Below are 23,853 nucleotides of genomic sequence, written 5' to 3'. Positions count from 1 at the left end.
AAGCCACCATTTTTGTTTTATTATATGTTTCACAACCCCTAATGCCCCACTGAAAATTACCTTGTTAAATGACAGTGTTTCAAAGCCATGAATCCTTTCCACCATTCCCTCAGAGGTTTGAAACAGTCAACAGACTGTAAAGAATAAATAATAAAAAAGTATTGATTATTTTGATGACTGTGAGATTCAATTAAGTATTAATTTTGCCCTCCAGTGGACCTATCAAGGTATTCAAAAGGGAGGATTCAGCTCAGCTAAATGCGTGCTGAGTGCTTCAGCCTTAAATAGGGAGAAAATGTGTTTACCTACAGTATTTGAAGAGGAGTGCATTGATGCACAGAGTCCAATATTTAAGTGCTGTGCAAATTAAGCCCTGGTGACAGTGACATTGTTTTCGGCAATATGAGTATTGACTAAAGAAGTGCATTTGATGACAGCTTAAACTATTTGTATTGATTAACATTTTCATAGATTATCATGTGTCATATCAAATTCACTTTTCAGACATGAATACATTAAAAAACCCATAGGCAAACATCGACCAATGTGAGGACGGGACAGAGGGAACATGCTAACCAACCTACTTGCTCGCTGGTCACCTGTTCTCTGCATAAGAACCATTTAGGCATGAACTTTGCAATAAATAGCTGCCAGAGAGCGCAACAAGGTCACTTGTTCCTTTCCTTTTTTTTTTTTTAGTTTTTTTTTTCCACTCTGGTTTCCGTGCTGTCATGATATTATGCCTATTAGTTTGCAAACGGAATAATAGAGTGTGCTTGGAAATAATGCCTGACCCCAAATGTCCTCAATGAGCAGAAGATAAAGCAGATCCAAATCAACAAGAAAAAATTTAGATGTGTATATATATGCGTAATGTTTTACGGGGGACATAATGTTGCAAACACAAGAATAATTGCAAAGTATATGTGTAAGTACCTTCCCTAATTTTATCTTTTAAAAAATGGTTCTTTGTTTTTTATTTTCAAAAGGAAAATGTGTGTTTGTGTGTGTTTATGGACTTTTGGAGTAGTATCCCAAAGACAGGAATAGTTAGAAGAATCTGTCTCTCTGTTGAATGTATGTAATGGTAATTTGCTGCTGTGTATTTTCATCGAAACACTGGAATGCTAGAAACTGTATTTGATTTTGTTAATGTTGTACAGGTAAGGATGCCTCCTTAAATCGCTGTGAAGTGCTCACAGGGCTCCTCTTCTGTGGCGTTGGAGCATACAGGAATTTCTTTTCTTGCTACGTTAAGGACAGGGTGAGATGTAAAAACATACACAAAGAAAAAGCACATCCCACAATTAAAGCTGTGTTGGTTATGTTGCTTTCATAGAAGTTTTTCTCCAAAGCATCCTGAATCTCTCACATGCTAGTTGAGCTTTAATAGGGTGGGGAGTAATGGAAAACTCATTGGATCTGTAATAGCTCTTCACTTGACTGCAGCCAGCAATAACAGCAGGAGCAGCCAGAGATAAGAGAGAGAGAGAGAGAGAGAGAGTGTGTGTATGTGTATGTGAGAGAGAGAGAGGGAGTGGAAGAGAGAGTATACGCACACCAAAGCTGCCACTTTTTTTTTTCCCCTCACTCTTTCCCCCCCCCCCCCATCCTAGGATCCAATGATAGCTGGACAAGTCAGTAAGCCCTTGCTGTCACTGCGGAGTGAAATGAATGCAGAGTTGAGAGGTGAGGACAAGGCAGCTACTTCAGACAACGAGCTGAATGAGCCCCTGCTTGCGCCTGTGGAATCAAATGACAGCGAGGACACTCCCAGCAAGCTCTTCGGTAAGTCTGTCTAGGTATTTCATTTCACTGCTACCATGTTGTCCGGAAGAGCAATCTCCCCACCCCCACCCCCTTCTTTTTTCCTTTTTTTTTTTTTTTTTTTTTTTTTTTTTTTTGTTCACTCAATTTTCTTCTAAGTACGAAGGAGTAGCTTGGAGCATGCAGGCGTACAGCCCTCTGCTCCCATTGCAACTGGTTTCCAGAATGACAGCATCAGTCCTGAAAACTTTTGTCAGCAATGAACTTATTTTGTGCAAGTTGAAGGCATTTTACGTTTTCCTTTGATCCGTGGTCCCTGATGTAAAAAAAAAAATAGAGGGGGGGATCATTTTCTTGGAGTAGTTTGTTAACATTTATTGTGTTAGCTGCTCATGTGTCTCTCATGCTACCAGTTTTTTCTAAGGCTGGATTGAACTGAAAAGTTACCATTTTATATGGTAAAGATAAAGCTGGCTGAAAAGAGCAGAAACATTCCCATATAACACACTCTGTACTGAGGCTATCAAGGCTACTGCACATGGAGCTAATGTTTTTGGAATTTAAATTAGAAATTAAATATTTCTTCTAAAGCCTGTGCAAAGATAAATTACCTTTTGAATTTTTATTTATTTTTAATAATCTAAATTGTGCCAGATAAGTGTAACCTTTCACAATCAAAACAAAATTGGCAAGAGTGGCACTCCAGCACAGACATCTGTCATTCAAACGGATGACACCCTGTAAGCCAACTCAAGCAACTCTGATCTCTAATCAGAAAAGGGAGTAGAGCTGTTGAGGTGCGTGCCTGAGTGATAGATGTTGATAGATGTCTGAGCTGGAGCAACACTGTATGGTACATAGTGACATTTTGGGTTTAGAGGAAGTGCTCTCCTGCAGGAGTTCCTTTTAATTATTTCCATTTGTGACTTTGAGACAAACGTTAATAGAAATGGAGCATTTCCTTATTTTACATGATCCTATAGGTGGAAGTTGAAAGGAAAAAGATCTTGTTTAAAGGTAATGCCGCTTTAAGGGTGAAAGCCCATTTTCTAAGATTCAAGTTTTGATTTCATAATCTGTAAGGAAATCTGTAGCAGTGTTTAGATTTCAGTATTCCAGCTACAGTAAAAGCTGCAAGATTTTTTTTTTTAAACAAAAGAATACATTCAGTTTTCTGTTAAAGTGTTCTTTACCCCTTACTAAAAGATACAGATAAAAAACACAAAATGTTTTACTAAACAACTTCACTACAGATATGGCAAAATAATAATAATTTTAAAATCCTAAAATTTAATTTCTGGGTTACAGGAATGACCATGACTGAATATCACATCCATTTTTAAGCACCCTTTTAGTAATCTTTGTTTCCATGGAAAGCATAATTTCCATTAGCAGTTTGAATGTTCAAAAAGCATACAATAATTGTTTTAGTCCATTTCATCCAGGAAAAAATTGTTATGTCTAAAATTCAGAGGGCTGTTAGCTGTCCAGAGCAGTATAAATATCTTCAGCTGTGTTTATGTATTTTATTTGCTTAAATGTTTAGGGTACATCTATTAAGTGTAGCAAGGTATATACAAAACAAAAATCAGACTCTTAATTTGAGGCTAGTGAAATGTCTGTTTTTAGATCAGGTTTGTAATAAAATGCAGGATATTTTTTGAGCCATTGTCATTTGGATGCTCTACAGTGATAGTGAAATATACACAGACACTTTCATTAGAGTTGCTGTGTGGGATATAGAAATGATGTGCAACAATATCTTGTCTCTTTCTGAACTGCAAATATAATTTATGTCCCTAAAAGCACTAATGAGAAAGCTACAGATTAATATATTGTGCTCTTTCTGTTGGTGAATGTCAGATGTTTGCTAGCCTTGTTCTTACACTGCTAAAAAGATGTTCCCAAGTAAACGAAAGTAGGTAAAATAGTTCAACTGCCTCAGTATGAACTTATGTACCATTTATCGAGGTTCTGTTACAGTAATGACCGATGCTACAGATCTTCTAGCAGCAGCCCTTGTCAGTTAATTTTAGAAACTTTGAGAACATAAAGGACAGTGAGGCTATTTTGATACAAACTGAGCAAATTTAAAGATTATCAGCCTTTATGCCACGGATGCATCCTGTAAGATAGGTTTGCAGTAAACATTTAAAACAAGTGTAGTTTTGTTTAAAGCTTTGATACATAAATCTGGACCATTATTTTATAGCTGTTTCTCTTTGTTTAATGTTATGAATAGCATGTTAGGAATGCATACTTTGGGCCTTTCTTTGCAGTCTCTGAACTTAAATTATTTGTTGATTTATTGACCTGAGATGGCATAAAGATTGACAGTTTTCTCCTCCAAGTTTGTTTCATGTGATCTGAGATAAAAAAATTCTTTTTACAATATAGCATTTGATACATGCTGTGTTAAAATTTGCCCAAAATCTGTTAAGCAGGAGAGGGAGGAGCATTTTAAAAAGTCAAGGGGAGGAGACAGGTCCATAGAGAACAAAGTTTTTCTACACTGCTACTTTCATGTTTTTGAAAAAAATGTGAAAATCATGTACTGATTTAGTTGGAACGAATGGCCAGCATTTGAGTCTTGTTGATGTTAGCAGTATTTCATGAGTCTTATTTTCATATAGATGAACATGGCTGAAAGATTAGATGCAAGGAGCTTTCTTCTTTCTCACCGGACACATTCTGCTTAGCTGCTTTTGATGGATGGGTTTATTTCTGCAAGGACCTGCATTACTCACCTGTATCTTTTCCTAAAATCCACTTCAAACTTCCTTGTTTCAGTATTTAACTGCATACCATAGAAACAGTGGGTATTTTTTTTTTGTTTGTTTTGGTAGCAGATAGCACAATTAATCATAAAAATGGCATCTCTTCAACAATAGTCCCTGCTGCAGGTGAGGAAAGGGCAGGAGTGCAATTAATTGTACTTAGTTTTTACTTACGAAGATACACAGTAAACTTTTGTTTCTGTTATAGGTGCTTTGCTATCAGTGACAAAGCAGATGAACACTGTAGCTCCTTGGGTCTCGGAAATACCAGCATAAACTGGGATAAGTTTCTGATGATCTGAAATAGCTCCCACCTGAAACTGGTGCACAGGTGTCTGGGAAGATGCACTTTGTCACTGCCGTGCAGTTGTTACCTGTGAGTGATGACAGGAGCAGCTGTGATTAGAGGGGTTGTGCTTGCTTGTTGTTTGCTTGCTTGCTTTCTCTTGGTGATGGTGGTGGCTGGGTTTTTTTGCTGGATTTTTTGTTTGTTTTCTAAAGAAAAGGCTGTCCTACTGTAGTCTGGGGGGTTGCATCTGTAATACTCTCCACATGCATTTGTACCACTGCACTTTTCGGAATCTGAGTGCAAAAGACTTTGGATACGGAAATGTTGTCAAACAAGAAGGGAGTTAAAAACAATGGTGAAAAATACTTTCTAAAGTGTAAAATACTGATATCCTGAAACAGATTAGCTCAGAAGTACAATTTTAAAGTGTGGAGTTAGCACAGCTAGTGTTTCAGTTACAGAAATCCCAGTTTTGCTGAGCAGTATAAGGTGAAGTTGCTTTGCAAAACATGTTGTAGAGTGTTATTTACTCTTTAAAATATTTGTGAAGCAGTATCTCCTATTTTAATCATATGATGTAATTAAGAAACAGAGAGACTAAGCCTGGCTGTTGACATTCCTGGTGTCATTTTCAGATCAGCTTGCCTCACTCTGCAATATGCTTCAAAATAGTAACCCAGGCCAAATGCCACGGCTTCTACTAGAGAAAGCTTTTGTTAATGCTAAGTAGTAGCTTCACTTGGGTAAACACATTGGGATTAGATACTAAATTATGTAATCATAGTTGCCATTTTATACGATACCTTCAAACAAGTTTAGAGTAAGTTATGACGTATTGGTCTGAAAAAAATCTTAGGAAAAAAAACCCTTCATTTTTAGCTGTGTAGTATTATAACTGTTGAGATTCACAAGTGATATAGACACCAGGGATATTGCATGCATAAAATTCTCAGTACGGTAAAAATCCCAGGAAAGCAGTGACTACTCCAAGCACCAAAAAGCCCTGTGGATGGAGGCTGGCTTTCCTGCAGTTAGATCCAGTCCTTAATTCATCCTTAATTGAAAGCAGTTTATGGAATGATTAGATGATGGTAAAAAAGCTGGGAATGCTCTTGCATGTACTGCGTTATAAAAAGTTGCTTTTTGAGCTCGAGCCTGTAGTGCTACGCATCAAACTTATTGAAATAAATAAAGCTGTAAGTATATAGTAAGTGCAAGATGAAGGCTGTAATTGTGGAGCGCAAGTGTTTCCTATTTAATAATTGCAGGACAAAAAAATTGACTGCTAACCTTTTTTTTTTTTTTCTTTTCTTTTTCTGGCAAGGTTTTGTTCCAGTGAAATTAAATCTTAGGTTTGCTGTGCTGGATCTGAAGACTGTGGTTTCATTTGGTTCACTACCAGTTTTTTGCTTTTTTCATAATGCTGTGTATGCTTGAAATACGTCGTGGGGATATGAGAGTTAAAGGAATATGCACACATTTCCATAAACAAGGGTTTATTTCCAAACCCCTGCATTGGCTTTGGGATTTTGTTTTTCTTTCCCATATTGTTACCCATGTTTCAGAACTGCACAGATCTTTCCGTATTAGCATACGCATATATGCTGTAGCGGAACAGGGTCGAAGTTGTTCCCAGCTGATTGTGTTTTGCTAGTAGAACCCTTGTGTTGCTCTTTAAGGAAACATACGTTATCTTTTTTTTCTTGTGTGTGTTTTTTTTTGTTTTCTTTTTTTTTTTTTTTTAATCAGAGTTGCCTTGATTAGAATTTATGGCACTGGAGTCATTTCGGTTACAAAGGATAAAGGACTAAATTGTCTTTTACCTCTTGAGACAGTGGTCTCTGCAGGTCAGAGCAGAGGTCATTGGCAGGTTGCTGTGAGGAAGCTCACATTATCGTCATTAACAGCATATCTCGCCTGTGGGGGGAAAAAGGCCTTCAGACTAAGAGCTTTCCTTTCATCAATGTATTTAAGGATGATTCTCAGTGTTTTGGTTATATCCTCAAATTTTAAAGGCCTTATAAGATCTCTGCCCATCAGGAACACTTTGATAAGGATTGGTAATTTCAATGAAAGCAAGCAATGTGTGTTTGTCACTCTTGCTGCGTTTTAAAGCTCTAGTGAATATTTTAGTTCTGATAGGGAAGTTCATAGCCCAAATGGTCTCAATATTAAAATCACAGTCTTCTTTTAGATGCAGCAAACATTTGAAATATGTTTAATCTGCTTATAAAGCTTCCCGTTTCTTCACATAATTTTATTCAGTAATTTCCACATTGTAGATGCTTTGTTCTGAGACGCTATTGGTTATCCATGCCATCCATAAGGGCCACAGGAAGGATCCTGCTAGTGCCTAAATGTGTGATACTTTTAAAGTGAGTAATCTGTGGCTTAGGAGCACTACTTCATTACAAAGACTGTCAATGAGGAACATTAAAGGGTGACATGTTTACAGAACAGGGTCATTATACAGGCTTGTAAATCCATTTCGTAAAATGTAGTGGTGTCTTGCTCAATTAACAAATAAGTTTTCAAACAATCTGAAGATCTGGCTGATCGATTGATTTCTGAAGCATATATTTGACATAAGCATTTTTAAATAGGTGTTTGCAAATAGTTAGGGAGTTTATTCAACTACTCAGAATAACGTTATGGTCTGATGCCTTGGTGGAGTTCTTATCAAAGTTAGTGGGGGATGCACTTGTGAACAGGGAGTTAATACCCATTAAAGCCTAAAAAGATGTTATGACTATTTAAACACAAAGCACGATGCAATGGTAAGACAGAAAATCCATCCTTAGCTCAGTGTTCCTGCTGTGCCTAGGTATCGCAGGTAGCTCGTGGGCAGTGGTGGCACTGATGCTAGCATGTATATTCCAACTCTAAGGAGACTGGAGTCTCACTCCTTTAACCTTTGTTGAAAGCAATATTGGGCTGATGAAGGACAAATATTGCAGCCCCACTTATAAATTCCCTTGTTTGTATGGAAACAAGTAAGTCTCTCATTGTGGTGCCTGAATTGTGACAAAGACAGCCTATTTTAAAAAGGCAAACAAACAACAGAAGCTGTTTTGAGTATGGAGAAAGTTAATTGTGTGTTTTTTAAAGAAATTCTGTTTGTTCTCCTAAATTTCTAATTCTTTGCTACATTTTTTTGAGATGTGTATGTTATGTGTTTCTTCAAATAGGCTTGAGGTCTGATTTTCTGTATTTATATACGGAATAGCTAACATTAGAGAGGGAAGGAAAAAAATTAAATCCTAGTATGTAATTGGCATGACTGAATGACAAATAGTTCATTTTTAATTAGTTAATCTTCTTCTGTCTTTGAAGTTATAAAAATAACAACAAACTTGTTTAAAAGCAACATAAATGGCTGGCTGTTTCAAAGGGGACTTGCCGGCTACTAGACAGTAAACAGGTAATTTGTGAAAGAACTGTTACTTTCTTTGATTGAGATCCTTGCCGGTTTGTTTTGAGATTAATAATAGATCAGACACTTGCACATTAAAAAGGAAGCAAACTTAGGAAAGAGAAGGAAGGAGAATTGGATGTGTCTGTTGGACTTCACATGATTAAGCAAGCTCTCCATGGAAATGTGCAGGTGAGGCAGACGAAGGCAAAGTTAGATTTGCCCAAATGTGCACATGGCACCACTTAACACCTCTCTTGATTTCCTTATGCTAAACAAAGAGATAGCAAGTGCTCATACCAAGCTGGCACCCTGTCAGGGGGCAATCTGTATAAAGCTTCCTGCTGTCAGGTTAATAAATTTTTTAAAAATATCCAAAGGCAGAGGTAGCTGTAAGAAGCTCATAGTAACAGTTGCCATTCTCATGTGGATCATTTTTCTCTTTAATATCCTATGTAGTGCTTGGTTTTCCTTGTTGTGTTGTCTTCATAGGTTTTGTTCTTTCTGACATTTGTGGATTCTTCTTTGTTTTAATTCATTTTCCTTGATAAGCTGTTTCTTCTGTTGCATCCATCATCCTGATTTGTGAAGCAATGGTCAGAGGATGGGAAGATCTGCTTTATGGCTTTTTATACTTTGGTTTAATGTGTATTCAGTATATTGATGCTTCTTCCATTAATGGGTAATTTTCTGACTTTTTATATGACTACCACTAGTACTACCTTAGTATTACCAAAATAACATTATTTTGCTAGTTAAAAAATCATTTCTGATGAGCTCAGTTGTAGAAGTTACATTCAAATGACAACTAAATGAGAAAATTAATGCTGAGCAGGGGCAAAAGCAGAATAAAATTAAATGTGTCATAATTTGTGGGTTTCAACAGGAATATTATTTTGTCATGGAAATGGTTTGATATTTGTTAGTGTGAAGCCTCACTTTTCTGTTTTTCCACCATATAAAAATCAAAATCGATGTCAGTGTAAAACAAAGGAAGATTTGTATTGTGACATGTCCTGCTTTACGTTGTGATACTGCTTTGATGCTCTTGGAAGCAAGCCTTTTTACTCTGAAAGCAGAGGTCATGTAGAGAAGAATAGTACCTCATCCCATCTGGCTAAGTTTTCAGAAAACATGAAATCTAGATGTTCCAGGAATATCTACATCTACCAAATCAAGGCACTGCCAACACCCCTGCCACTCTAAAATGTGTTTGTTTAACACTGAAATACTGCCTGTCTATTCCTAAAAGTAGTTTGGATTTCTGTTTTTTATTTTAGAATATAAAGAAGAGTTGTTAGGAGAGTGGGAGTTTTGTTTTTCTTATCAGATGTCCTTTCTTTTCAGAAAGGTAAACTATCTTTTTAATTTAAGAACAGTTTGAAGTTGTCTTAAGGAAAACGTTACATCTCAGAAAACAGAGCAATCATGCTACTTGAAAGTGATTACATAAGTTAAATATATTTAATAAATGTGTAACTATATATACAAATTATCAGGCAGTGTGACTGGAATATGATGTAATTTATTTTAATGCAATAAGAAAAAAAAAAATCAGTCCTAAACCAATTCCATGTTACTCTGAAGATTTGAATGTTACATGAATAAGAAAGGTTTTCCTATTGAGAACACTATTTTCTGCAGCAATCTATCGTGAGTTTACCACTTTGAAAACTAGCATGGACTTTATAGAAGCATTAGTACTAGCTTTTAAAAATATCTCTGTGCTTTTCAGTTTGGGTGGTGGTTGTATGGTATGATAACCATTAGAGATTCTGTTAAGTCATTTTCATTTTCTAGCACAGTCTCCTATCTGACATAGTCCCGCTTTTAAAAATCTTGTTATGTTGTTGAATAAAGAATTATTAGCAGTCACTTGCCTTCCAGCAGAAGGAAGTCCTCTCCCAGACTGCACTGGATGCACAGGAGATGCACAGCCTAGCCTGTTATTCTCCCCACAAATGTTAAGGCTTGTAAAGTAGAGGGTCAGTAAAAACTAAAGTGCCACCTTTCCTTTCTGCCCCTCTCCTTCTTTATGGCCAGATTTGGAGCTGTTCCCTCTCTTCTTCTGCTTCTTAGTGTGTGCATACAGCTGTGCACAGGCAGCTGTTGCTCAGGTCCCCTTGAATACATTTTGCCTCTGTCTGTCGAGGTCTGCCTTAGGTTTCCACATGCTGTTTGAAGCTTAGCATTTGCGGGGGGTTGCTCCTTGAAGAGGATGATCTAAAACCTGTGTTTAATCAAGGAGCCAGAATTGCTTTTCGGTTAATATACCTTAAGGCATACTTTAATATACTGTACTATTAAGTATGTGTAATTATTTCTTGAGATAGCACAGTGTTAACTGGAAAGGAAGAAAGATAATTTGAATTCAGTCTAATCTCTTAAGCAAATACAACATGGGGCAGTTTTTGTGTTTTCTTTTGCATACAATTAAGATTTATTCATGTGGTGTAGAGATGTCATGTTTGCTCAGTGATTTGAATAAACGTGAGGCCACATCCTGACAGGTCTCGGGTGACTGTCCATCACGTACACAGGGACATCATAGATTTCAACAGGGTGTTCATCCTATCAATACTTTTATGCCAGTCCATGGCCTCCACCTCCAACATGGTCACTGCTCTACAGCTTCCCGTGTTCTGGAGCTAAAATCAGGAAAGCAAGCAGGCTGACAGGAATGATCAACCACTCTGTAATTATGCTGCCTTTATGTTTAACAAAAGTTGAATTACTGAGCCAGTCCCAGAGTTACTGTGGGTTTCTGTTACACCGTGCAGGTATGCGTATGTATTGCAAAGGCTTTGTAACTCCACCTCTGCTGTTTTGCCATTGGGGAACAGGCAGTAACCGTGGCCAGAACAGCATCTGACCTGCTGTGGGCAGAGGTGACATGTTGGTGTAGGCACCTATGTGGAGCTTCCATAAATACAGAGAAGTTTTTAGGGGATATTTATGGGACAGGTAGAGAGGATTATCATAATTAAGCATTCAAAAATAATTAAGGACCATAAATGGTAGTTACTACTGAAAGGAAAGCATAACTAGAAAAATCAGAAGTGATTAAAGTGGAGGTGGGGCAGGAATTAGATAGATATATATGAGCTCAAAGGTGATTGTAAATGTACAGGCTTGATATTTCTCCTCCTTTCTTATGCTTCCTTGCCTGTAATCATAAATATTTGGGACTGCAAGCCACAAATCTCTCTGAAGTAAAAATGAAATTTACAACTGGAAGCAATCAGAAATTGAAAATATTTTAATTTTTTTTTCTACTAATTGAATATACTTTACTCTCATAAGCACGGTAAATTTAATGATAATATCCAGCAAGAAAAGCATCTGCATAAGTCACTTGAGGAGTTGTGGTTTGTTTTTTTCCCCTGGTATGATCACTGCAGAGGAAACCCTTGTGTGGCTCTATTGCTGGGATTTGATGCATTGCTTTCAGAGTCTCCTTATTTTAACTGCATGGATACAGCACAGTGAACCTTCTCATAACAGTTGCTGACAAGAAAAAAAAAAAAATCTTTCAATCAGCTGGTCCTGCTCGCTCTCCCCCAGCCCCCACATCTCTTCGCTTTTATGAGGCAATGAATAAAAGAGGGACCAGATGATGCAAAGGTTTTCTCAGATGAGATGTCCTACTCAATGAGCAACTCTGGATTTGCAGGACTCCAGCTTGTGACCCTGGACCTCAAAGGGATTGAGTTTGGGGGCTGACCCTTTCCCACATGGCCGTTATCTCATTTGTGTAAAATGATGGCTGGTGTATTTTGAATAGCACTTTACATATTTCAAGCTTGCATGTGGCAGCAGACCCCTGTTTGGTGTAAAAGCTGGTATGCTTTTGGCGTTTTACAACACACAGTGCATCCTCCTAGCAGCAGCAGTGGGGCTATCTGGGGCAATACTGGAAGGGAGGAGATGGAGGGGGTGGAGGGAGGGTTTTGGTTTATATTCTGTCTGAACTCAGGAGCAAAACATTCATGCTTATCACAGGGAGTAGAATCAGGCCCATTCTTGCAGTGATTTAAAAAAAAAAATGAGAAGAAATTAGATCTCTAGGCTCTGGTCAGGTTTTTGGTTATTTCTAATAATGTATTCTCTTGGTTTTCTATTCTCTTTTCTGTGGGTTCATATAACTGCTGTATTTCAAACCATGTTAGAACAGTTTGGTTTTGTGTGTTTGGTTGTTTTTTTTTTAAAAAAAAAGGTTTCCCTAAAAGACAGCTTACTGCTGACTGTTTTATTTTGTTTATATCTGATATTTCTTATGGTATTCAGATGGTTGTAATAGACTAGCACAAGAGCTGCATGTCTTGTCATCTGTACTGTATCAATACGTTTTTATAATGATACAATAACCTGAACCCTGTAACAGTTTATGATCCATTTGAGAATTCTTATGGATTCTCAGAGTGACGGAGACCTGAAAAAAGAACTTGACTGCTTTCGCAAAACTGGTGCTGTGACAGGAAAAACTAGTGCGCTTGTGATTTAGTTGCTAAGGAATCATATTGATCTGATTTGTCATTAAACTTTTAAGTTTGAAAAAAAAAAAAAAAAAGGCTGGTTGAAGGTGGAAAAAACAGTGATATGATTGTGAAGGCCTGCAATACAGGTAAACTGTGCCGTACTACTACTGATATTGATTTGTTATGATTAATAAATAAGATTTTATGCATTAGCCATGTACTGTATCTGTAATAGTGCTTTTTTAAGAGCAGAAGAAAATTGCTTCTTGCTCTTTATTTTTCATTGACTATTTTTAGTCAATGATAAATAAAGAACTTTAACAGCAGTCTGAATACAGGAAAGACAGGACTTTAAAACAGAAACATAGCAGTAATGAATAACCACACAGTGAACTAGACACAAGCAGCCATCTTAACATTTGTAATGGTGCTAATTTCCTACTGCTTTTTAAAATATGCTTCCACATGAACTCTCAAAAACCATAAAAGCTTGGCATGTAAAGTAAATTGTTTGTCACTTGCTGACGACCTGCCATATTTATTGTCAGGAGAAATGGACATTAGTTGGAAAAGCAGTTGTTAAAGGCCAAACAATTTTTAAAGATGGCAAAGATGTGCAAGGGCTTTCCTTTTTCTAACAATGAGCCACCCCTTCAGACATCAAAAGACAAGATAATAAGACACTTCAAGCACAATTCAAGATTATATTCAACATCTAAAGGCTCATCTCTTGTCAGTTTGCATTTACTCTCCCAGGGATGTGATGCTTCTATCATCATTCTGTCAAGAGGAGTCTGGCAGAAGCGATGAGGGCCCCTCATTTCACACACTTAGTGTTTTTTATCAAATAGCCCACGCTTATTCCGATTCAGCCAAAATGGAGGGATAATTTGAAGAAGGTCATACACAAGTACAAAAATCTTGTGCTGATTTGTGTGATTAGAAGGCATTAAAATTGCACGTTTATGTTAGTTCTGAGATGTTTTGTCAGTGTATTTAGTAATACACTGTTGAGGCATTAAAACTGGTTTTTGAAGAAATAAAGAAGTTTGCTTAAAACAACACACACTATTATTTAGCAAATATTTTGAACAGTGAGTTATTCTAAATGGCGTTGTTTTAATATAACTTTAAAATGCATTCACCTCCCCTTTCCCCTTTAAAAGTGAGATGTCCAAGAGCTCCAGGGATGAAATCTTGGCCCACTCAAACTCCTTAGGATTTCAATCACTGGTCACTTCATCCTCAGAAATTTTGTTCGGGTAAGGATTCAGGAGGCTGAATTCAGCATAGTATCAATATAAAGGAAGTAATTTTAACAGCTTATGTACACGTACCTGAATACAGACTAAAATCATACAGTACTGGTAGGGTTACCTAGAGATGGTATTTAAATTACATCACACGAGGTCTTTGATTTGGCACATGGGTGTTACACACCCTATTAGTAATCCCATTCACTTTTGTGCAGACAGCTGTCTGAAACATATTCTTCTGGAAACCAGAGCTGTGATAATGCGTGCTGCCCGAGGACGTATTTCCAGTCTCTTCCTTCATCTTTCCATTCTGCAAACTTGTAATGTGGCATTTTATGTGCTATTCTAGATAACTTTTCCAGTGAATTGACTGGTGGTTTCTGTGTTTGAGTTATAAAGGAAGGGGACATGACTGCAGAAGCAGTTGTCCTGGTTGTTGTTTTCATAGGGCTTAGGTTAATAATGAACGTACTAATTACTAGAGACAGCGTTTGAAAAGCAATTTTCTTAATCCTAGTAAAATAATTTGGTGTGACAGTTTTCAAGTAAACCATAACAACACCTGTAAAGAAGTTGTTTCCAAACTTTTTTCGTTGTAAGCCTCTGTCAGTAAGATTTTGAGCATGCACCCTCCAACATACGTATATTTATTTATAAAATATATATATTTGTACTGCTGCAGTAATATGTACATCATAAAGCATACACCAGAATAGATATTAAAAAAGGATGAGATGATGATGAAATAAACGTGATTTAAAATAATATCTTTACATTTTATTGGGGTACAAAATATTTTCTTCCTGCACCCAAATGGATTGTCTTGCACATCTCTTGGAGTACACATACCCCACATTGGAAAACACTGCTGTAGAGGACCAAGAACTGAAATGATAATAAGTAAACTGCCTGTCTGTCTAGGTATCCTGTGCTCAAAATCCTCACTGAAATGGGTGGGCCAAAAGCTGCATTTATTTTCACATCTGGTGTCATACCATATTCAATGTGGGTCCCCCAAAGGTGAGGGAGGGAAGGATTTAGCTCTTTACAATTTCAACTGCCTAAGTAAAGTGGAGTCCTGAGAAGGATGTTGAATCTGTTTAAAATGGGAAGTCACTTTGCTTGTACAGGCTTCTAGCTTTTCAGGAAAGAAAATAAGACTGGTGCCTTAGCAAGTTTTTTTTGGCATCTCTATTGGATACCATGAATGAAACTTTTCTGAGGATTTCTTGTGTGGTATGTATTATTTTCATGTCACCTGGATCTTGCCACCTCTTGTCTTGGAATTACACACCTCTTTCTTGCTAGCAAGGAGTATGAGAATCTGACAGTGGGATGGAGTAAAACTGTTTTACTCATTTCTGACTTCTTTGATTTAAGCAACAAAAATAAAAACACTGGATTGTGCTGTAAGGGTATCTTGTACATGAAACAGGCTCCGGTATGCAAACCATACATGGACCATGTAATGTGGGGGGGGCTTCATCTCCCATTGAAACCAATGGGGTGTGAGGCTGTTTAACCCCTCTCAAAAAGGAGCCACTCCTGAGGGGCTTGGCTGGACCTGCTCTGAATTTTGAATCAGGAGTCAGCTCTGATATGAAGGAATTGTGAAGGAACGTGCGTTTGGCCTTGTGGAAAAAAAACCAAAACAAACCACCTCTGCTCTATGGCTTGCCTTAGCACAATGCTGAAGAAAAGGTAACCTGCAATCACACTGCATTCCAAGGGGTTTCACCGGACAAGAAACGGCAAGGGAATTGGGAAGCTGTGAACAAATTGTCAAAAAGACAGATGGAATCACTGACTGACCTACTGGTAAGATACACTAACAACTTCCACCTCAGTAGTACAATATTTATGCTGCAGTGCAGAGCAACTTCTCAAAGGAATTTCCTTTTCTACACATGTAAATGCCTTTGTGTGTCTAATATATCAATGTGGTGTGCAGTATTTCTAGGGAAGTTATAAGGAGAAGTGAGTGTGCATTTAAACAGCTGCAGATGTTTAAACTGCCAGACTGTTACATCCAGAATAAACAGCATTTTTTGCTCTCACTGAAAAAGCTTTCCTGCTTTATTCATAAGGCCTATCTATATTCAGAAATTTGGCTCCTTTCTGCTGAATTATTCTGGAGGAGAACTTATGGCTGTTTCCATATTGGTATGATTCTCTGTGCGTCTGCTTCTGCTCCGCTCCACGCTGTCCACTGGAACACCAGCATCTTCTGAGACAGAGTGGGGAGACAGGCAATGCTTACTTTGCAGGATGCTCATTGACAAAATATTAAGGGCTGTCAAAGATTCAAGGGTAAATATGACCAAAAGGCAGCATAAAGTAGTTGTGCAAGATCCATAGTACCACCAGAAAATGCAAGTGGTCTCTCTAAAAGGCTTGTATTCTGAACAGAATTTGGTTTCTAATAGGACAGACTTGCTAAATTTTCACCTGGTCTGTGAGCCAGCTCAGGCCTGTTTCATGATCATCTATTTCAGCAGAAGCATATGGGCTCGTGTGGACTCTGGTTGCTATATGTATGTGGCTATCTTGGTGGAATTGCTCCCCAGTATTTATATTCATTAAAGGTCAGATCCCAAATGCTGTAGCTCATGGGGAGGGGAGAGAGGAGTGGCTGCAAAGTTACAGGACCTGACCCTCAACATAAATTCAGCTGTGTTTGAATCTCTCCTAGCTTGCTTCTGTATCTTCCTTCCTCAGTCCCATCCTTGGTGCTCTAGGAGGCTTCTTCCCCTGTGTCTGGGGATGTTATCCTGGCAGCCTTCTTCTCAAGCATGAATGTGCAGAAAACAAACACTAGTAACAAGTACTGTTAAAAGTCTGTAAATTGTTTTCCATCTGCTGCCAGACCCCAAACTGTGGAAGTTGTAGGGATACATGCAGGGAAGCTAATGTAGATGCTCAGAGCCAGTGAACAAATCAAGCGTCCCCACACTGAGCAACAACTCTCTGTTTAAAAAGTATTTAAGTGGTAGCTATTGTGCAGTCTATTGCAAGCATTCACAGTAGGATCTAGATAATGAAAATGAATTCCCATAAATGAAGATAGAGGAACTACTATGTTTAAGGCATTATGGATGTGTTTTACCTTTCCACCAATCCTACTAGAAGTAACAGGGATAGGCAGTAGCTTCTGCTAAAGTAATTATATTGATTTACTCTGTGCTGTGCACCCAGCTGCTTTCTGAACCACTCTCTAAGCTGTCTGGCAAGAATTACCTGGTGCTTTAGAGAGAGCATCATGTGGTAGACAGAAGTTTCCCATGTAAAGATGTGAGGAGGAGTATTGCAGTTGGTGTGCACGAGCATAGTGTTTCTAAACATGAATATTAAACCCATAAGTTTTATTAATTTCAAAATCAAACTGAAAAAGCTGGAGTGACAAATTTGATGTCAGTTGTGTACACGAAGGCATCTTTCCCCCAAAGTCAGTACTAATATGCAAAGAGGCTGGGAGGAGCATGCACTTATGTAAAGTGCCTAAGGTCTTGCACAATGACACTGAGTAATTCTGTATGCTTCTGGGTTAGTGTTTACATGAGTTGACTGTGCATTGTTTTCATGGGTAAGTGGAAGTGAATAAGCATGCATAAATGTGTTTCTGAAGATATAATTCAACTTTTTTGTGTTACCATTCAACTGTTTTTCTTTTTAAACTGAGTCTTTGACTGTGGCGTCTCCTCTTAGAAAATTCCTGCCCAACAAACAACTCATTAAATCATTGATAAGATTCTGCTAAACACTGGATAACACAGGATATCAGTCCTTGACAGGCACATGCACACACACAAAAAGTTGCACTTAGCTGGTTTTGTGAATGCTTTTGTGGCTTCCTTTTGAAGTGGAGCGGTTGGTTGTTCAGGCCTAGTAGAATTATTGAAGTTATTGAACTAGCTACTAAATAAATAATGAAACACATAGCTATGAAATAAATTTTTTGCATTTTTTAAATTATTACCATATTTCTTAAGTATATATTGCTCTCTCCCCTAAAAAGGTTTTCACCAGCTCTTCCCTCAGAGGCAGGAACACACAGTAGGAAACTAAAAAAGCAACAGGAGCTACTTTTGAAAATGCTTCTGTTATTGCATCCTTTGGTCCCTAAAAGCTAGGCTCTGACACCAGAACTTTAGTCATACAGCCCTGGAAAAAAGCAGGTATAGAATTGTTCAGTTTTGCTGAGAAAGCTTAACAGCTCTGAATGTAGGAAAATCCATGTGCTACGATTAGTCAGGTACAATAGCTGGTGTTGAAGGTTGTTCTCTCACTTGTACTTTGCAAATTGTGAATAATTTCAGTGAATGCTGGAATTACTTGTCAGTATTACCTTTCTGCTATACTTTGTGTGTAGGAAGACATACCACCATTTCTGAAAGATGGGAAGGGTGCTTTTTTGGAGGTGTCCAGTCCATATTGAATGTGTTCAATATGATAGGGTCTCTAGGTTTCAAGTGTGTAATCCAAAGCAGAAGTGTCTTCAGAAAGCACCCTCCCTCATTAATAATTCAGAATATGTTACAAAAAAGTCAGTTAAAATTCAGTAAAACAAGTGATGCCAGGTACAGCTGTAAGAAGTCCGTCTATAGGAAGTAAAGGCTTAAGAGGTAGCAGCTAGAATTGGTCAGACAAAATGAAGCCTCTTTAATATAGTTACAACTATTTCTTTGATTGTTTTTTGACTAGATGGTCTTACTTGTTCCAGTGTGAATTAGAGGGAGACACATGACAGCGTAGATACTGGCTGTCTCTCACCTGCAGTGAAACTCAGGTTTTGGTATAAAGTAATGATATAATGGAATTTGTAGCATTTTGAATGTAGGCATTTCTCAAGTCAGCTGGAGGGAGGAGGTGGTTTTAGTACTGTTCTGTTTTATTCCTTATTTGCAAAGTGTGTATAGAGGCAGAAGCAGAAACGACCGGCTATTTGTCAGTCTTCCAGAAAGACAATTTGGTTTAACTACTTTACATGTCATAAAATACAGAGAATATATGGGAAGGTCTGTTGCAACACTGGGAACATGCTCAATGGCCTCTCCTATTCTCATGCTGTGATATTGGTTCTGAAATAACTCTCCAACCTTTCCAGTCCAAACTACCTTTTCTTAGAGAGAATTGTCATGTAAGTGCAGATAAGAGCCAAATCTGCTTGTTTAATGAGAGGTGACAAATGACAGTGGATTCAGATAGAACATATATCAATGTGTCTTCCTGCTGGAAAATACAACTTACAAATGTAGTGCTTCTAAAACAATCAATAGTCATTTAGGAATGATTTTTTGTAGGTCATTTTGCTGGGCTGATGCTGTCCAAAGTGAGGACTTCTGTGATGTGTGTTAGCTGTGCCCATGTTGCATATTTTAGCTGCAAGAAGCATGGTGGTTTACATGAACTGTGCTTGTTCGCTGTGCTTTATTTTTCTGTAATGTAATTTTAGTTGAAATTATACTCATGCATTTTAGACAAAGCAGACCAAAACCCACCATCAGAATATCTGAATTGTCATGAATCACCATGCTTGCATTGCTTAAAATTTGTAAATAAGATCTTAAGCAATAAAATGAAACTCAATCTCGCAAAATGCTAAAACGCTCGCCTCTCAATTTGCTTAGTTGCAGTTCATGGAAACTCCCATTCCAGGCTGTGTGGTGGGGACATGTGGCCTTTAAGTTGTTAGAGAGCAGTTTTGCTGTAAGGATATGATGAACTGTCAAGGGAAATTAAAGGAGGCTTGCCTAGGACAGTGGCAATATGCAATGACTCCAGGAGAGTTGTGATCACCCTTCCAGGCCCTGATCTGGACACCAAGCAGCACCTTCAGATGCTGGGATGAGAGGGCAAGAGTTGCAAGGTAGCTGAATGAAACCCCAGAAAGATTTGGCATATCTTGGGACTGTGTGTCTAGCAAAGCACAATGGCTGTACAGCTGAGGAAGTATTTACAACCTTTAAAGCTGTCCTGTCCTTTGGGTTGTGAACCTTCTTTCCTTGGGGGGGGATTGGGGCTGGGGAGGATGCCAATGAAAACCTGTGGAGTGTGATATTCCTCTCCCCTGTTCACTCATTTACCTATATAGGATAGTATTAGTTCCTATTGCTAGAAGGAATATTTTTTATATTATTTTCGTGAAGATCATGTGTATATGGCCTGTATTCCTACGACACTGCTAATTTCTACCTAACCTAATTAAGGTCATTTACACCCAAACTCAGTGCGTATAAAATGCAGTCTTGGCAGGCCAGGAGTATGTTATGTCTACTTAGCACAGATCTACCCATGGTGCAATGCAGGAAAGACTTTTCTACTTTGGGATTATGTTTTTATCTCAAATGCAGCACAGCAATATAAAACCCATAAACCCATTTATTTTTTATAATCATGTATTGCTGTAAGTCACAGTTTTAGCTGACATGCCCTACTCTTTATTGACCTGTTTTGTGAGATTTTGTAAACTAGCTAATAAACCTTTGCTCTTGCTACTGTTAAGTTTAATACAGTACATTACATTCACAGCTGAAATAAAAACTATGGTTTAGATAATTAAAAATTGCTCAAAATGTCTTAACAATAAACACTTGGATATTTGTTCACAAATACACTTTTATGTTACATCCTACTCGAAACAGGACATTTTCTCTAATTCATCTTCAGTGTCTCCTTTTAAAGCACATATTTCTGAGTTTGGGTTTAACTTGTATTCCTCAGGCAGTGCCAACTGCACTTTCCCATAGCTGAGGCAGAAAGCCTATGTTGCGACGCTAGTTTGGGCTTTAGGAGCTGCACTGGAGTCCAGGGTGGTGGAGGCTGTAGAGAGTGCAGTAGATGCAGTTATCCTACTTGTTTGCTTTCTTTGGAGAGTGAGATGGCAATTTAGACCCTAGATGTTGAAGTTTGTCGGCATTATGAGTCTTTTTGTTAGCCCAGACAATGGTGTGACTGTGCGGGTTATGGTCAATCTAGTGCAGAGATCAATGAAAGCTTCTCTCCACCAACCTGTTGGGTGACTGTTGGATGAGAAGAGCCTCTACTGTGAATGAATGTTCTTGTTCGTGGAACCACACTGATGAAGGGAGATGTTTGTAAAGGGGTAAAAGTATGTGAAGTCTGTGACGGTGGGAAGGTGGGCTGGAGTACACCGGTGGGACACAGATGTTAGTACAGTATTGAGATGAGTTTTAGCCTTCCTGCTGGAGTCTTCTACTGCAGCCAGGGTAGTAAGAATGATTTTGGAGTACTAGAGATGTTTCTCAGGACTGTTCTCAGTATCTGTCCTCCTGTCAGGAAGCAGTGAGGCTGGCTGTTCCCTGAGAGAAGGTGAGCCACAAGTGGAGGGTGACCCCCAGTGATGGGGAAGGGGTCTAGTGGGGTCTGAAACCAGGTCCAAGGCCTACCCAGGAAGCTCAGAGAGGAACAAATGGAAAGGGGGGCAAAGACAGGACTAGAGACATGCCTACAACAGATGTACAAGAATTTGGCTTGTGCCTACAGTGTAGATCCAAGGCTCATCCAGGAGACAGGGCCAGAGGCTGGTACCACTGAAATGCAAGTTAAGCGAGGGTTGAATGCTCCGGAGTCCCTGGCCCATGGGCAGGGCATGTGTGGGGAGGCCTGCCCCAGGTCATCAGATTGGGGACATTAAGGCCTGTTGGTGCACTCGTGGCCCTGACACCTTCTGACTGGCAACTAGAGCTGGGCAGCTTGAATTGTCTTTGTAAGTCTGCAACAAGCAACTTAACAGGAGCCCTGTAATGAAGCCTATCTGGTACAGGCAGGTGGGACACCAGTGAGACAGGTTTTGTTGCTCTACTCGGGCCAGTGGTGCTCAGCAGTGGTGTACATGAGGGTTATTCCAGCCAGGGGATGATGCTTTTTTCACAGACTGTGGCCCAGAATTAAGGGAAGGTGCTATGTGAACTTCTCCATACTTGGTTGATTTTATGAAGTTTGGTGCCTGGAAGGACTGTGTTTCCCCCACAACCTCAAGCAGTGGGGAAAGCCGCCTTCTCAGATCCTCCTTCCTCAGCCTTATGAGCCTGTGAAGACTGATTGCACTGTGTTAGGGCCTTGTATAACAAATAAGTTTTACAGGGGTAAGAGACGACTTCCTACCTTCTGTAATTAATTAAACCTTTCTAATATTTATTTTCAGTCAGTATAAGAATGAACTGTGGCTAGGAAAACCACTTCCACTCACAAAATTTAATGATGAACTTCATACTCTTTGAGTTCTCCTGGTCTTTGGAGCTTTTCTGGAAGGCCCTTTGAGGTATCTTGGAAGAAAATTTTCAATAGAGAGCTTTCAAATGCAGGACCAACTCTCCGAGCATCTCTGCTGGTGGTGGCTGTGGAAGACCGTGCTGCTACTTCTGATTATTTCTTCCATGTGTTAAACCTGGGTCATCTTTTATGGCTATTGGTCTTTCAACTAAAGTAGGTAGGAAAACATGTTCCATTTGTAGCATGTATGGGTTGATACCACTCTGGTGATAACTGGCTATGGCGAGTTAGTGGTGACTGTCGAAGGAATGAATTTTATGCCTGAGGAATATTTATGTGAGGTGCTCGTGCATAAAAAAAAAAGTAGTTGAAATTTACATAACACTTCTTGCACCTGCTTGGATGAACTGTTAGATTATTGTGCCAGACTGCCTGAGTTCAAATGCTTCAGCTTCTGCCATTCTCAATGGATTAGTAAAAATAATTGTGTGGTTTGACAGAGGAATTTATATTGTGTTTGAGAGTCTTTGAGCAAACACTAGAGTGTGAAAAATACATTATAGACCTGGTGAGCCACGCTGTGGGAAATGTAAACTAAAGCAGTGATATATCTTTAGGAGTTATTTCCCTTTTACTACTTGTGAAACACCTCCCATTTTAATCAATTATGAATAAGTTAGATCTGTGGTATAAACTGATGAGTGAAATTTATTAAACTGTAACTATCATGAAATATTTACAGGACAATAGGGGAAATCATTACATTTTCCAGGGGTGAAGTTAAATTTGATCTCTGAAGACATGCCCAAAAGCCAGCTTCAAACTCAAATGCTTCTATTTTAAGGAAGAGTGCACTGTTCTCCTTGTGCATGTATTTACATGGCTTCTCAGACTGTATGATGAGATAGAAAAGTTACCGTTATTTATTAAAATGGAGACAGTTAAGTCTTCTAATCTCCTCAACTACTGATGTCCTTTGGCTTGTTCCTCCCGATTAAGCATGCAGTAGTTATTGATACCATAGATGTTGACTGTTAGATTCCCACAGCTGCACTAACTGTAATAGGAGTTGAAACAGAGTTGTTATAACCTATACACCCAAGGATCATATGGAAGAGAGAACAAAATGAGATGATAAGGGTAAAGCACTTAGTGTACTCTGTCTCCTATTAAAAAACCCAAAATGTTACACAGCTTGGAGGTCAAATCCAGGTACTCAGAAGACGCTAACAGGGAACGCAAACTTGTGGTTGAAAGTGCAGTGGTAAATTTACTAGCTGAGATTATGCCATGATATACAATTTTAGTATTTACAATTTTAAAACAGTTAATTCATTCCTCTTGTATTTTCTTTGCATTTACTCAGCACTGTGCTCATTCCAAGTCACTCTGGACATACATCAGTATTTTAGATTTTAATAATGTGATTTCCTATTTATAGCATATTCTGTTTCTAAACTCTGAAGCTTTCTTAAAAAAAACCCCAAACCTTCAGAGTATCATTTTGCTTTGTATAGTTAGACACATAGGCCTTAAAGACCAAAAAATTAGGAAAATGTTTTCACCTGTTGCTTACGTATGTTAAATTAACATCAAATTTAATTACTCCTATTATCTCTATTGTACTTTACAAACAATTCCC

General features: G+C 38.4%; 1 protein-coding gene across 1 annotated transcript in view; it reads left to right on the top strand.

Annotated features, from left to right (window-relative positions):
- The first annotated feature begins 1,529 nt into the window (after window positions 1-1,529).
- Window positions 1,530-23,853, top strand: part of LOC119146341 (POU domain, class 6, transcription factor 2-like) — a 73,378-nt gene continuing 51,054 nt past the window's right edge. The window contains exon 1 of the mRNA XM_037383842.1: window positions 1,530-1,788. Within this exon, the coding sequence (XP_037239739.1) occupies window positions 1,623-1,788 (166 nt within the window). The 5' untranslated portion in view covers window positions 1,530-1,622. The remainder of the gene's footprint in view (window positions 1,789-23,853) is intronic.

The sequence above is a fragment of the Falco rusticolus genome, chromosome 4 (assembly GCF_015220075.1).
Source record: "Falco rusticolus isolate bFalRus1 chromosome 4, bFalRus1.pri, whole genome shotgun sequence".
NCBI lineage: Eukaryota > Metazoa > Chordata > Aves > Falconiformes > Falconidae > Falco > Falco rusticolus.
This window is presented reverse-complemented; position numbering and strand designations above follow the sequence as displayed.